The sequence below is a fragment of the Neltuma alba genome, unplaced genomic scaffold (assembly GCF_004799145.2).
Source record: "Neltuma alba isolate B1F8T4 unplaced genomic scaffold, ASM479914v2 tig00011501_pilon, whole genome shotgun sequence".
In the NCBI taxonomy this organism is placed as follows: domain Eukaryota; kingdom Viridiplantae; phylum Streptophyta; class Magnoliopsida; order Fabales; family Fabaceae; genus Neltuma; species Neltuma alba.
This window is the reverse complement of record NW_021636169.1, coordinates 201,595-214,660: the sequence shown is the minus strand read 5'-3', so window position 1 is coordinate 214,660 and position 13,066 is coordinate 201,595. Positions and strand designations below refer to the sequence as shown.

Below are 13,066 nucleotides of genomic sequence, written 5' to 3'. Positions count from 1 at the left end.
ATACTTGTATGGTCAAAATTAAATATTCATCTCTCTCTCATAATTATATACATAACTTGGTGAATGTCTAAAGGGAATTACACCTCTTAAGGCCCTTAGAATTCAAGAACCAGTCATTGTGAAATATTACTATGGTTTTTATACAATTTGTTTAGTAAATCTTTTGTAATCATGATAGACATTTTGAATGATTACTTTAAATCTTTTCTATCATGGTTAATATTTCTGGCGAATTAAATTTTTTTTTATAACCATGGTACATTCTCAAAGATTATACTAAAATTCTTTTCTACAATAATTAGTATTACTCAATTTTGAGTTTAAAAATATTAGTAGCAGGTTAGAGAGAACCGTTGTTATGCATGAGATCCCCAGAATTCAAGTACATGAAAGCTCTTTCTGTTAGGGAAGGGTGAAGATGAAGGAACTGCATTAAACCCAGAATAATGGCCACCCATCTTTGCCCTGCACACTTCATCCATCTGCTTCACAAACTTGTTCTTCTCATTGAATGGCTGAGCTGCATATTCCTCAAAAGGCATCCACTACACAGCAAGACAAGACAGCATAAATACGATATACTATCGATTTGGTCCTTCAAGTTTAATCTTGTTAATCAAATCCCTAAAGTTTCATGCACAATTTCATATTCTTATTTGATCTCATCGTACCAGCAATTTTTTCTGCAATCCATGAAGAAGGTGCCACCTTCGAGGTTATACCACGTGTGTGAGGGACTATATATTTTCAAACCATAAGGACCGGCTGTGTATGTTTATGAAATTATAGGGATTTGATTGATGAAAGATTAAACTTCAAGGACCATGTTGATAACTGAGGCAAACTTGAGGGTGAGAAAGTTTCATTATTCATTATTCCTAGATCCTACTGAAATATGCGTTTGACATAGCTTCAGTGATCCACTAGTCTACCTAACAATCATTCTTGTGTGTTTGACATAGTTCCAGTTATCCACTAGTCTACCTAACAATCTTTCTACCTTTGGCTGTAATAATCATCTTGTTTCCGCACCCCCCTAATACTTACATTAATTTAAACAGAACATAACTCCACCTAGAATGTGATTTAGTGTGACAGGATAAACATTTCATTGTTAAACTCATCGCTTGTTTCCTTTTCTTCTCTATCCCTATTAAAAAGTACTATAAGCATTTACTTTTGACATGAAGAATCTAGGTTGCCAGAAAATTATGCACCTGGGCAGCTCCTATCTCCTGTTCTTGCACTTGGACGTCAAAAGAAAGGGGGCGCAGCATGCACAAGATGAATAACCCTGACTTCGTCATTAAGTCCGAATTAGGAGTTTGGCTGATGAACGAAGAAGGAAATGTTTAGCACTTCGTAAACTTGCAGATTCCAATCCAAAAAAAAAAAGAAAAAAACCCAGAACAATTTGTATCTACCTAAAGGCCAACACTTCCAAAAATTTTGTGTCAATCTGAAAATTGAGAAAGCCACAAAAACTTGTGTGATACAGGTTTGTATGATATGATTGATAAGTGACAAGCTGATGATGACTACAATGGTGTTATGGTTGAAATGGACGCGCCAATGGATCCTGCAACCTTCGTGCCGATTCTTAGAGCTTCATTTCAACCATAACACCACTGTAGTTATCGTCAGTTGATGTTAATGTTCTGACTTCTCAGATGCAAATTTATTGCATGCGAGAGCAAAAAGAACTAAAAATGGCTGTCATGAACTGGGAAAGCTAACTGATCCCTTGATAACCAAAGCGCAAAACGCTTATGAAAATTCGAAACTTGATCATATCCAGCCAGACAAAATGGACATCGACATGAAGCCAAAGTTGTTCTCACCAAACTATCAGGACACGAGAATCATGAACGAAGATATCTAGGCTTAGTTTAGGCCGTGTTCGGAGTTCACCACCTGGCGAAGCAGCTACTCTTATTATTGGTATCCTCGGCGACATAAAACATCAAAACACAGTACATTAGCACAAAAAGTTGGACTTCACACTCGTGGAGTGGAGAAGGGAGAATGGCCACTTGGGCTTGTTAAAATAGGAGTATTTGTAATTTAATAATCTGTCGTATTACTCAATACGACATTTAGGTTCTTTAACCTTCTTGGTTTATTTTTTATCTTCTGCTTCTTATAAATAGGAGTCGGGCCTTGAGTCTTAGTTAGAGGGGTCCATGTGTTGTACATTACTCTAGTTCAGTAATACAAAATTTCCATTCAGTTTCTTTGTGCGTTGCTGTATCAGTATTGGGCCCAAAATTCTACATGGCATCAGAGCCGAGGGTTTTCCCTCTCTTCGAATAGCAAGCCCATTTTCTTCCCTAAACCGAGATTCAATCTTTCTCAACCCCACGAACAGAGTCTTCCATGGCGGACGAAAAGACTGCGGCCGAGAACCTACCATTCACTCATCCCCTGCACCTCCATCCATCGGACACGCAAGGGGCCTCAATCATCTCCCACGTTCTCATCGGCACAGAGAATTACACGGTTTGGAGTCAAGCAATGAAGATCGCTCTGTTGGGGAAGAATAAACTCGGATTCATCACTGGAGCATGCAAGAAAGAAAACCACGACGAGGCACTGCACGACCAGTGGGAGCGGTGCAATGCCGTGGTCTTGTCCTGGATCCTTAACTCGCTCTCAAAGGAACTCGCGAATGGGGTTATATTCTTCCAGAATGCACACCACGTATGGATTGATCTCAAGGAGAGGTTTGATAAAAAGAATGGAGCTCGAATTTTTGCCCTTCACCGAGAAATCACCTCCCTGAGACAAGGATCCCTCTCAGTCGCCGCATATTTCTCGAAGTTAAAGGAACTTTGGGAGGAACAGTCGGCACTAGTCACTCTGCCCTCCTGCACATGCGAGACCTCAAGAAGCTATGCTCAAATTGTTCAAGAACAGAAGCTTCTTCAGTTCTTGATGGGCCTCAGTGATTCGTATCATCACGCAAGAAGCCAGATCCTCCTGATGAACCCTCTGCCAGGAGTGAACGAAGCTTACGCCATGATAATTCAAGACGAGACTCAGAAATCGATCGCCAGTAATGATAGACCGTCCCCAGGAGAAGGAATTGCAATGGCCGCCAGGGGGCGTGGTCGTGGAAGAGGCCGCGGACGAGGGGAGAGTAATCTTGAGTGTACACATTGCAAAAGAAAAGGACACCTGAGGGAGAATTGCTACCAATTAGTGGGATATCCTCCCAATTTCAGAGGAATTCGAACCAAGCAGATCAAAGAGGGGGGACAAGCTGCGTCCGATTCAACTCATGATCCAGAGGCATATGCAAATGAAGCAACCACGGTAGCACCAAGCTTCACCAACGAGCAATATCAGAAACTCCTAGAGCTTCTGAAGAAGGAGTCAGAGACCACCGTTCACGCCTTGACCGGTACAGGTTTGGCGATTCCTAATTCTTATAATGTAGCTTATGTCAATTGGATTCTTGATTCTGGAGCTACAATACATATGGTAGGAAGCCTAGAATTACTTGAGAATTATAAGATTTATAATGGTCCTATTCGATCAATTAGGTTACCTGATGGAAATCGTGTGCCTGTAACTCACATAGGAACGGCTAGAATATCTGATGATATAGTTATATCTGATGTCCTGCATGCTCCACTTCTGAAATTCAATCTCATATCAATTTCTAGATTTACAAAAGAGTATAAATGCGTTGTATCTTTCTTTCCTGACCTCTGTGTAATGCAGGGCCTTCAGGATGGGAAGATGAGGATGATTGGTAAAGAGATTAGTGGATTATACTACTTGAAAATTGCTAGATCTGGTCATATTGCTAGTGCTGTTCAAAGTGATCATAAAATTGTTAATAGTTCTGATGTTTGTCTTTGGCACCAAAGATTGGGACATGCCCCTTTTTCTGTTATGAAGCATCTAAATTTTGTAATAAAGGATAGTTCCTTGATGAATAAAGTTTGTGATGTTTGTGCTCAATCCAAGTAGACAAAGTTCCCGTTTACTGTTAGCTGTATAAAAAGTAAGCAAATTTTTGAACTTTTGCATATTGACGTTTGGGGTCCATATAGGACTCCAACACATCATGGATACCAGTATTTTCTGACCATAGTCGATGACTTCTCTAGAGGAACTTGGATATTTTTAATGAGGAATAAATCTGAATCTGTTACACATATTAAAAATTTCTTTGCCTATGTATCAACTCAATTTCATACGAATGTTAAAAGAATTAGAAGTGACAATGGATCAGAATTTAAGAACAATGAATTGAGAAGTTTCTTACAAGAAAAAGGCATTATCCATGAGACCTCTTGTCCCTATACTCCAGAACAAAATGGAGTGGTTGAAAGAAAACACAGAACAATAATGCAAGTAACTAGGAGTCTGATGTTGGAGTCACATGTGCCTGTAGAATATTGGGGTGAGTGTGTGAAAATGGCTGTCTATTTGGTGAATAGAATTCCTTCCAAAGTATTAGGATACCAATCACCCTATGAGAAGGTTTATGGAACCCAACCAGATCTGAATAATTTGAAAGTCTTTGGTTCTCTAGCTTATGTCACAGATCTTAGAGTTACTGACAAATTGCAGCCTAGAGCTATTCCTTGTGTCTTTCTAGGATACCCTGAAAATCAAAAGGGTTATGTTCTCCTTGATTTAAACACAAAAACGGTTCTGGTAAGTAGACATGTAAACTTTCTTGAGAATAAGTTTCCCTTTAAAGATGCTGTGAGAAAAGGGCAAAGGGGAGTTAATCAAGACTTAAGAGAAATGTTCTGGTTTGAACCAGAAAGTATACAGATACAAAATAGTACAAGAATTCCAGTTAACAATGAAGCTAACAGTGAGAACCATGAGCTAACAAGCAGAAATGAAACAGATATTATTCATGGGCAAAATGAAATAAACAACCAACATCAATCTACCCCAATTAGGCCCATTAGGGATAGAAGACCCCCCATTTGGTCAAATGATTATGTTTGTTCCCTCCTTACTTCTGGAACTAAACAGGAACAGCGACAGAAGCAATGTAAATATCCTATTCATGACTACTTGTCTTATTCTAATATTTCTCCCGATTATATATGCTTTCTCAATGCCATTGACTCTGTATCTGAACCAACAAAATACCAGCAAGCCGCAAAAGATGAAAATTGGATAAGGGCAATGAAAATTGAAATAGAGGCTCTTAAGAGCAATCATACCTGGGATATAGTTCCGTTGCCTAAGGGTAAAAAGCCTATAGGATGCAAATGGATATATAAAATTAAGTATAATTCTGATGGGAGTATAGATAAATATAAGGCTAGGTTAGTTGCAAAAGGATACAATCAAAAGGAAGGGATGGATTATCATGAAACTTTCTCCCCTGTGGTTAAAATGTTTACAGTTCGGTTAGTATTGAAATTGGCTGCTTTAAATAAATGGAATTTGTTCCAAATGGATGTACATAATGCCTTTTTACATGGAGACCTTGATGAGGAAGTGTATATGTCAATCCCTGAAGGATTTGACATTAAGGGGGAGAATATGGTGTGCAAATTAAGAAAATCTCTCTATGGGTTGAAACAAGCCTCTAGACAGTGGAATCAAAAGCTGTCACAGGCTTTAAAATTAGGAGGTTTTGAACAGAGCAGGAATGACTATTCTTTGTTTATTAAGAACTGTGATGATGGTATTGTTTTGATTCTGGTTTATGTTGATGATCTTTTAATAACTGGAAGTTCAGAAAAGGGGATTAAACTAGCAAAAGATTTTCTGCATAATACTTTCAAAATTAAGGATCTTGGATTAATGAAATATTTCCTTGGTATAGAAGTGGCTAAATCTAAAAAGGGGATAGTGTTATCCCAAAGGAAATATGTTCTGGATTTACTTTCTGAAACAGGAATGAGTGGGTGCAAGCCCTTAGCAGTCCCTTTTCCACAAAAGCTCAAGCTTATGCCTTATGAAAAGGGTAAGAGCAAAGAGGAGGAGTTGTTGGAGAACCCAGAAAGCTACAGAACGTTGGTTGGTAAGTTAATATATCTAACTATGACCAGACCTGACATTTCCTTTTGTGTGCAGACCCTCAGTCAATTTATGCATCGTCCAACCAAAGCACACATGGGGGCTGCACGAGGAGTATTGAGATATCTAAAGGGACGACCTGGACTTGGGATATTCCTTAGCTCAGAAGGGATTTTCCAATTGGAGTGTTACTGTGACTCAGATTGGGCTTCATGTAGTTTAACAAGGCGCTCAGTTACTGGATACTTGCTTAAGTTTGCTGGGTCTTTAGTCATGTGGAAGACAAAGAAGCAAAGCACAGTTTCAAAGTCTTCAGCTGAAGCTGAATACAGAGCATTGAGCATGGCTACATCTGAGATTGTCTAGGCATTGGGACTGCTTAAGGATCTGAAGATTCAGCACCAGCAACCAGTGAGTATCTTCTGTGATAGTCAAGCGGCGATACATATAGCAGCAAATCCAGTCTATCATGAGCGTACTAAACATATAGAGGTAGACTGTCACTTCATCAGAGAAAAGTGGGAACTGAAGCAAATTGATTTAAAACACGTGAGGTCTGCTGATCAATAGGCTGATATTCTGACCAAAGCAGTTGGGGGAGATGTTCAAAGGAAATTATTAGTCAAGTTAGGGACTATAGATTTGTACAGCCCCAAACTTAAGGGGGAGTGTTAAAATAGGAGTATTTGTAATTTAATAATCTGTCGTATTACTCAATACGACATTTAGGTTCTTTAACCTTCTTGGTTTATTTTTTATCTTCTGCTTCTTATAAATAGGAGTCGGGCCTTGAGTCTTAGTTAAAGGGGTCCATGTGTTGTACATTACTCTAGTTCAGTAATACAAAATTTCCATTCAGTTTCTTTGTGCGTTGCTGTATCAGTATTGGGCCCAAAATTCTACAGGGCTGCGAAATTTTGCAAGCTTTTGTCATTATTGGGTGTGAACTAAATCCCACAATGGAATAGTGACGCATTGTTTTCTTCCTAGTCATTATTGTGGCTTTGCTGATTTGAACAGGTTCGTCCCTTTGGTAAAAAAAAAAAAAAAAAAACAGGTTCGTCCCTTGAGAAACGGACTCTGATGTTGAAATGAAAGCGGAATCAGCTTCAAAGGTTTGAAAGGTGAGAACTTCGAAAGCAAAAAGGCAACTTGGCGGGGAAAGGATAAGAGAGTGGACATGTGACGATGCTCCCGCGGGACTGGCACTCTGGCAGTGCTCATTTTGGCCTCCCCCCCCCCTCCCAGGTTTCATCTAATTAATTTATAATTTATGGATTAAAATTAGTTCAAAGTAATAAATTGGTAAGAACTTTATTTTTGTTTTTAAATATATTCTTATCATAAATTCAAAAAAAATAAAAAATGTATAAACATATAATGAGAGAGAGTTGGGGAAAAATAATTAAAAAAATTAAGTATTGAGATAATTCTAAATTAAAACTTATAAAATCAAGTAGATTTCTCTTTAAATTTAAAGTTCATTTGTCAAAGAAATGGGCCTACCACTAAGCACAGAGTCATGCACTGTCACTGTCACTGTCACTGTATCACTTGTATTTCTGAAAACAAGGTGCAAGTGCAAAGTTCAAGCTGCACAAAAATGAAGCTAAACGATTTTTTTTTTTTGAGTTGTTATGGTTTCTCAAGTAAAAAAAAGTTGTTATGGTTTTTCAATTCCAAATATTTGTTATTATGCTGATAATTTGTTAAGTACTCTCTCACTCCGTCATTTATTATAAGAAATAATTATCAAAATTATAATGTTTGTTAGTTAAATTTGATTAAAGACCATAAATGTGTAATATATATTTTTAATTATACCCTTATTTATATAGATAGAATACGAGAAATAATGAATGAAAATTTATTGCACTGAGATATTAGATGATATATTTAATGAGTGTGAAAGTAGAAAAATATGCTTAAAAATTTCAGACAAAAATTATTTATTTTTTATATTTAGGGATACCACTGGGAAAGAAGATGGATAAAGTATTGTAGTTGTGATGAGCAATTTGCCACAGAATATAAGTAAAATGAAATTTATTTACTATCATCATAATAATAAAAAATTATTATGCTCATGATCGTTTCGTTGCATTTATATATAATCTATAATCTGGTTGATTTTGGTTGGAAAAAAAATATCTGGTTGATTTTGGTTGGAAAAAAATAATAATCTGGTTGATTTTGATTTTATTTAGATTGGTGTCAAAAAATTAACACGCGTGTTGTTAAGTGAGAATCATGTTATGCACTATTAATACCACCTCTTGTAAATTAATAAAATATTAATATTTAATAGAGGAAATTATAAGGACCTAGTAGAAGAAAAAACGACATGAATTATTCTTTTTTTCAAAAAAATTATATATTATACACATATATATTCTAAAATACGCAATACATTAAGGAAAAGCTGTGCCCAAATTTGGTGCTCGTCATCAAGTTCATGGTAATCCAAATGTTAAAATCGACATAAAACCTGTTATTTTAAATTTTAATTATAAAATCTCGTTTATAATTAATAAAATTTTATAATTAGAGTTCGAGATAAAGTTTGCTTTCTTGCGTCACAATCTGAGCCCTGCATAGATAATTTCACGAAGGGACAATCTCGTAAATAGGGGCCAACAAATTACAAAATTGGTAATTTCAGCCCTCTATTTTACCAGAGTTTTACCCTCACATTTACTAGCCAACATGTTCATTTTCACCTTCTCCCTAACCCTCGCGCCGCAAGTTTTTAACGACCCTCTTCATGGACGACCTCTTCACCGTCGACGATTTCCCTTACCACGTGGCCCCCTTTCCCGACGCCTCTGACCTCCTTTACGCCCATCCCACGCCGGGTTTTCACCCTCCCGACGTCGCCGACCACCGCCGGCTTCTCAACCCCACGCCACAGAAGCTCCGCCCCATCCGGAGCCTCGACCGGTCTTCTTCCCCGCCGGACCTTGAGATTCCTGAGAATGGAGGGCTCGCCGGACCGTCTGACGATGTGGGTTACCTTTGTCATCAGTCAAGTCAGAACCCTGAGTTTCTGGATCAGCGAGTTGTGTCTTGCGAGGAGCTGAGGAAAGAAGCTTCCGATGATGTCGTCGGAAATGACTGCCTCCAGACGGAGAATCCGGCAGTGCTCCGGCCGTGTCATACTTGTGAACCGAAGCAGGAACCTGGGTGAGCTCTGAATTCGATCCCTCGAATTTTCTGGTTTTAGAATCTTTTTATGCCGTATAATTGGGTTCGTTTACATGCCTCTTGCAAATTGTTTTCCCTTTTTTTTTTCCCTGATTTTAATATAAACACTTTTCGTAGCTTTTTCCTTTTCTTTTTTCTGTCATCAAATTATACTTTTGCTTTATTATCTTATTATTATCTTTTGCAGTGGGGCAGAGCATCCCGACAAAGTATCTTTAAAAAAAATAAAAAAAAGCTTGGTGCTTAGCTGCTTATTATTCTTACCCAAAATTTTTTCACCAGTCTTGTGTCATCTAAGTAATGTCCACTATGGAGCTCACTTCTCACCAGTAAAATTGACCTGTGTATATTGTCTAGGGTTCAATTCTTACTTCTACATCTGCAAATTGAAATTTAACTTTCCTGTAAACAAAAAGTCTGATTTCATTGTAAAGGGTTTAAACAGTGGAGAATTCATTATGTAAAGTCTGGATTATTTACGGTATGAATGGTGCATTTCCATTGTCATACGATAATTTGCAAGTAAAGAAGAGGGGAAAAGAGCAAAAGAACAGAAGTTTGAACTTACCTTGTGTGTTCTTGAGTCATTCATGTGAAATCATACTGTAGGTGACAGAAACAGGGAACTTATTGCGTTACAGTTGAGGTAAATGCAAATGGCAACTAGGAAGTTTAGCATAATGACCTATCATAATTGGGTCATCATTAATCATACCGAATACAAGGTATTTTAGCATATGAATGCTCTGTAACTAAGCTCGGGGAAGAGGATATTGTAATCTTACTGATAACCTGAAAAATGGGGTGATAATGCTTGTATTGCTATGTGGGTATTGCCTCTGAAGTCTGAACTGTTATTTTGAACTATTCCTTGTTGCAGTTCATCTTGGGACAATGATGGTGATTCGTCTGAAAGTGTGGAAGAACCCGGGAGTGGAAAGAAAAGAGAAAAGACAATGATGAAGTTTGAAGCTTTTCTAGAAAATTTGGCGATGAAGGTTATGGAGAAGCAAGAGCAGATGCATAAGCAACTGCTGGATATGATAGAAAAGAAAGAAAGGGAAAGAGCTATGAGAGAAGAAGCTTGGAAGCAAAAGGAGATGGAAAGGAGTAAAAAGGATGAGGAGGCCAGAGCTCAAGAAAAATCTAACAACCTAGCTCTCATATCATTAATTCAGAATTTACTGGGCCATGAAATTCAAATCCCCCAACCGGCAGCAACCAGCTCAAGAGAAGAGGATGAAGGTGAAGCGAACATCCAAAAGGATTTCAAGAATGATCAGAGTAATAATAGATGGCCAGAAGCTGAAGTACAAGCACTCATAACTCTAAGAACTTCTTCAGAACACAAATTTCAAGGGATGGGATCCAAAGTATCTTTATGGGAGGAGATATCTAAAGCAATGCATAATATGGGTTACAATCGTTCTGCAAAGAAGTGCAAGGAGAAATGGGAAAACATCAATAAGTATTATAAGAGAACAATGGAGAGTGGGAAGAAGCGCCGGCTAAACAGTAAAGCTTGCCCATACTTCGATGAGTTAGACATTCTATACCGAAATCGGCTCCCAAATATTGGGAAAGCCTTTAGCGATACCTCAATGTCATCAAAGACTGAAAAGGAGTAAAGTAAGAGCTGATTCTCATAAATATGGTATTTTTTTTTCAGTTTACTGCTGTTTCATATTCATTCAGTCAGATATTTTTGGCAATAATCTTAGTAATGAATATGAAGCAGGAAACATGTTAGTCTCAGATTTTGCGGTGGTCGTCCATTTATCCACTCTCGGTGTTCTATGCAAGAGTTTGGATTCTTGCTTAGGTTGGTTGTGCCTATCATGCCATTTATTGAACTCCACTTGCAAGTTAAGTTGACGTTGTGAAGATTAACGTCAACATTGTGTGATTCTGATGTGGTGGCCTTAGCCCCATTATATATGTATGAGTGGTTTCTCCATTATAAATCTGTATCATTGATTTTTTTGGTCCTGCTGAGGCTCACTCTTCATTCTTGTCTGTTATCCGAATCATGTGACTGGATTTTTTTAAAATTTTGTTAATAATTTTTCTGTTTGTTCAAAATCAGGAGGATCCTTGAACTTGTAACGATAAATTAAAAAAAGAAGAGAGATCCTTGATCTTGAAGTTGTACTTTGATGTTTCAAGGTCAAAAAGAAGTAACGCTTTTGATGTCATATTCTCGTTTTGTTTAATCTCCCTGGAAGCGCGCGCATGTAACTCCATTTGATTTAAATGAGAATAAGAATGAAAATAAAATTAAATTCTGACAATGAAATAATTATATTACGTTTATTATGAAGACTAACAGATATTTCATTCTTCGTCTGTACCGGATCCATAAAAGTAAAGGAAAAGAAGACCATGAAACGGTACCCCGACTCCATCATTTCCTATTGATTTAACCAAGAGGGAAGAAAACATATTCCCGTGCCCTTCTCATGAACAAGTCTAATATTGCTTGCTATTTAATTCTTTATCAAGTACCAAGGTAAAATGGTAGGCATATAAAGCCCTGTTGATTTTTTTTTTTTTTCCTTGGGCATTTCGATATTTTTATATTTTAAAATTAATTTAATTAATATAGTTGAAAAAAAGAAAAATTTCATATTGTAAAAATAATTTATTCTTTATTTCTATTTCCATTTCTTTGAACGGGCAGTTAGGCACGCAACGTGTTCGCCTCCTGTCGTCTTATCAGTTGGAGCTCTAGAATGGGCCTACTTTCCTACCCCCTTCCCAAAAAACACAAATGGGTGTGTTTGGCTAAAAAAGAACAGGAGGAGAGAAATTTTAATAAAAAAAAAAAAGAGATTAAAAAAATAAAATATTTTAATATTATCTTGTTTGGATTAATAGAAAGGAAGGAGAGGTGAGAAATTTTAATGTTATCTTATTTGGTTTAGAAAGGGACGAGAAGCAATTTTTGTATGGACAACTTTATCTTTATATTATTTTTTTAAGTTGATTTTTACAAACTTTATAAAGTAATTAATAAATATAATTATAAATAACATTTAATATATAAAATCAACTTTTTATAATTAGCAAAATTAAATAAATATAATGATAATACGTAATTAATAGCTACTATATATCCAATAACTATTTGTATTCATACCAAATCTAGTCTAATGAAGTAAATGTTTAATTTGAATATATTTTTTCTAGCTTTCATTTTCCTTTATACTAGTACGAGTAGTAGCTAATTAACTTTTTTAAAGACAACATAAATGACTTATTTGTATTTTTTTTTTTGTGTGCTTGATTTGCATTTGAAAATTAAAATATAATTGATACCAACTTTTTTTTATATTTATATTTGATAGTATATAAACGAGAAAAAGAGGCATGATTGAGTCCACAAGTATGTCAAATCACATACAATTCGGTGCTAAAAGGTAACATGAGATTATTAGAAAATAATATAGACATATTAGTCAATACAAACCAAAATATCTTTTCCTTCCAAATTCCTCCAATTTTGGCGGAGAGGCTTGAGAGAAGAGGAGGGAAAATGTTAAAAAAAAATTTCCTCCCTTTGTAAAATTTTCATCTTGCCAAACAAGAAAAAATAATCAAAATCCCTCCTCCTTCCTTTCCTCCCTTTCAAATCCTTCATACCAAACGCATCAAAAAGCTCAAACTCATCCCTTCCCCACCAAGATTGTCTCCTGCTCCAAGAGGGCTTTGGCTTATTTAATTTAAAATTAAAGAAAATTAAAAATTAAACAACATTTCTCCCGAAAAAGTAAATTAAAAAAAAAAAAAACTTTCCATAGCAACCCCATTAAGGTCGTAAGAAAATCACACAGCATACAAGGATCCAAAGGATGCCCGA

The 13,066-nt window shown here is 36.6% G+C and overlaps 2 protein-coding genes across 2 annotated transcripts; one reads left to right on the top strand and one right to left on the bottom strand.

Moving 5' to 3' along the window:
• Positions 1 to 324: 324 nt before the first annotated feature.
• On the bottom strand, positions 325 to 1,447 carry LOC114714362 (nudix hydrolase 2-like). Its single transcript, XM_028899092.1, has 2 exons — positions 1,218 to 1,447; positions 325 to 545 (listed from the first exon to the last, which is right to left on the bottom strand). Exons 1-2 carry the CDS (start codon positions 1,305 to 1,307, stop codon positions 357 to 359), a joined length of 279 nt encoding a protein of 92 aa, XP_028754925.1. The 5' UTR covers positions 1,308 to 1,447; the 3' UTR covers positions 325 to 356.
• A 7,159-nt stretch (positions 1,448 to 8,606) lies between these two features.
• Positions 8,607 to 11,223, top strand: LOC114714386 (trihelix transcription factor GTL1). Its single transcript, XM_028899129.1, has 2 exons — positions 8,607 to 9,186; positions 10,088 to 11,223. The coding sequence occupies exons 1-2, from the start codon at positions 8,768 to 8,770 to the stop codon at positions 10,833 to 10,835; spliced, it is 1,167 nt and encodes a 388-aa protein (XP_028754962.1). The 5' UTR covers positions 8,607 to 8,767; the 3' UTR covers positions 10,836 to 11,223.
• Positions 11,224 to 13,066: the final 1,843 nt, after the last annotated feature.

Bases quoted from the DNA above. Each gene is read 5' to 3' on its own strand.
- LOC114714362 (XM_028899092.1), bottom strand. From the start codon at position 1,307: ATGACGAAGTCAGGGTTATTCATCTTGTGCATGCTGCGCCCCCTTTCT. The intron at 546-1,217 runs GTGCATAATTTT...CTTGCTGTGTAG, and splicing joins AGGAGATAGGAGCTGCCCAG to TGGATGCCTTTTGAGGAATA.
- LOC114714386 (XM_028899129.1), top strand. From the start codon at position 8,768: ATGGACGACCTCTTCACCGTCGACGATTTCCCTTACCACGTGGCCCCC. The intron at 9,187-10,087 runs GTGAGCTCTGAA...TCCTTGTTGCAG, and splicing joins GAACCGAAGCAGGAACCTGG to TTCATCTTGGGACAATGATG.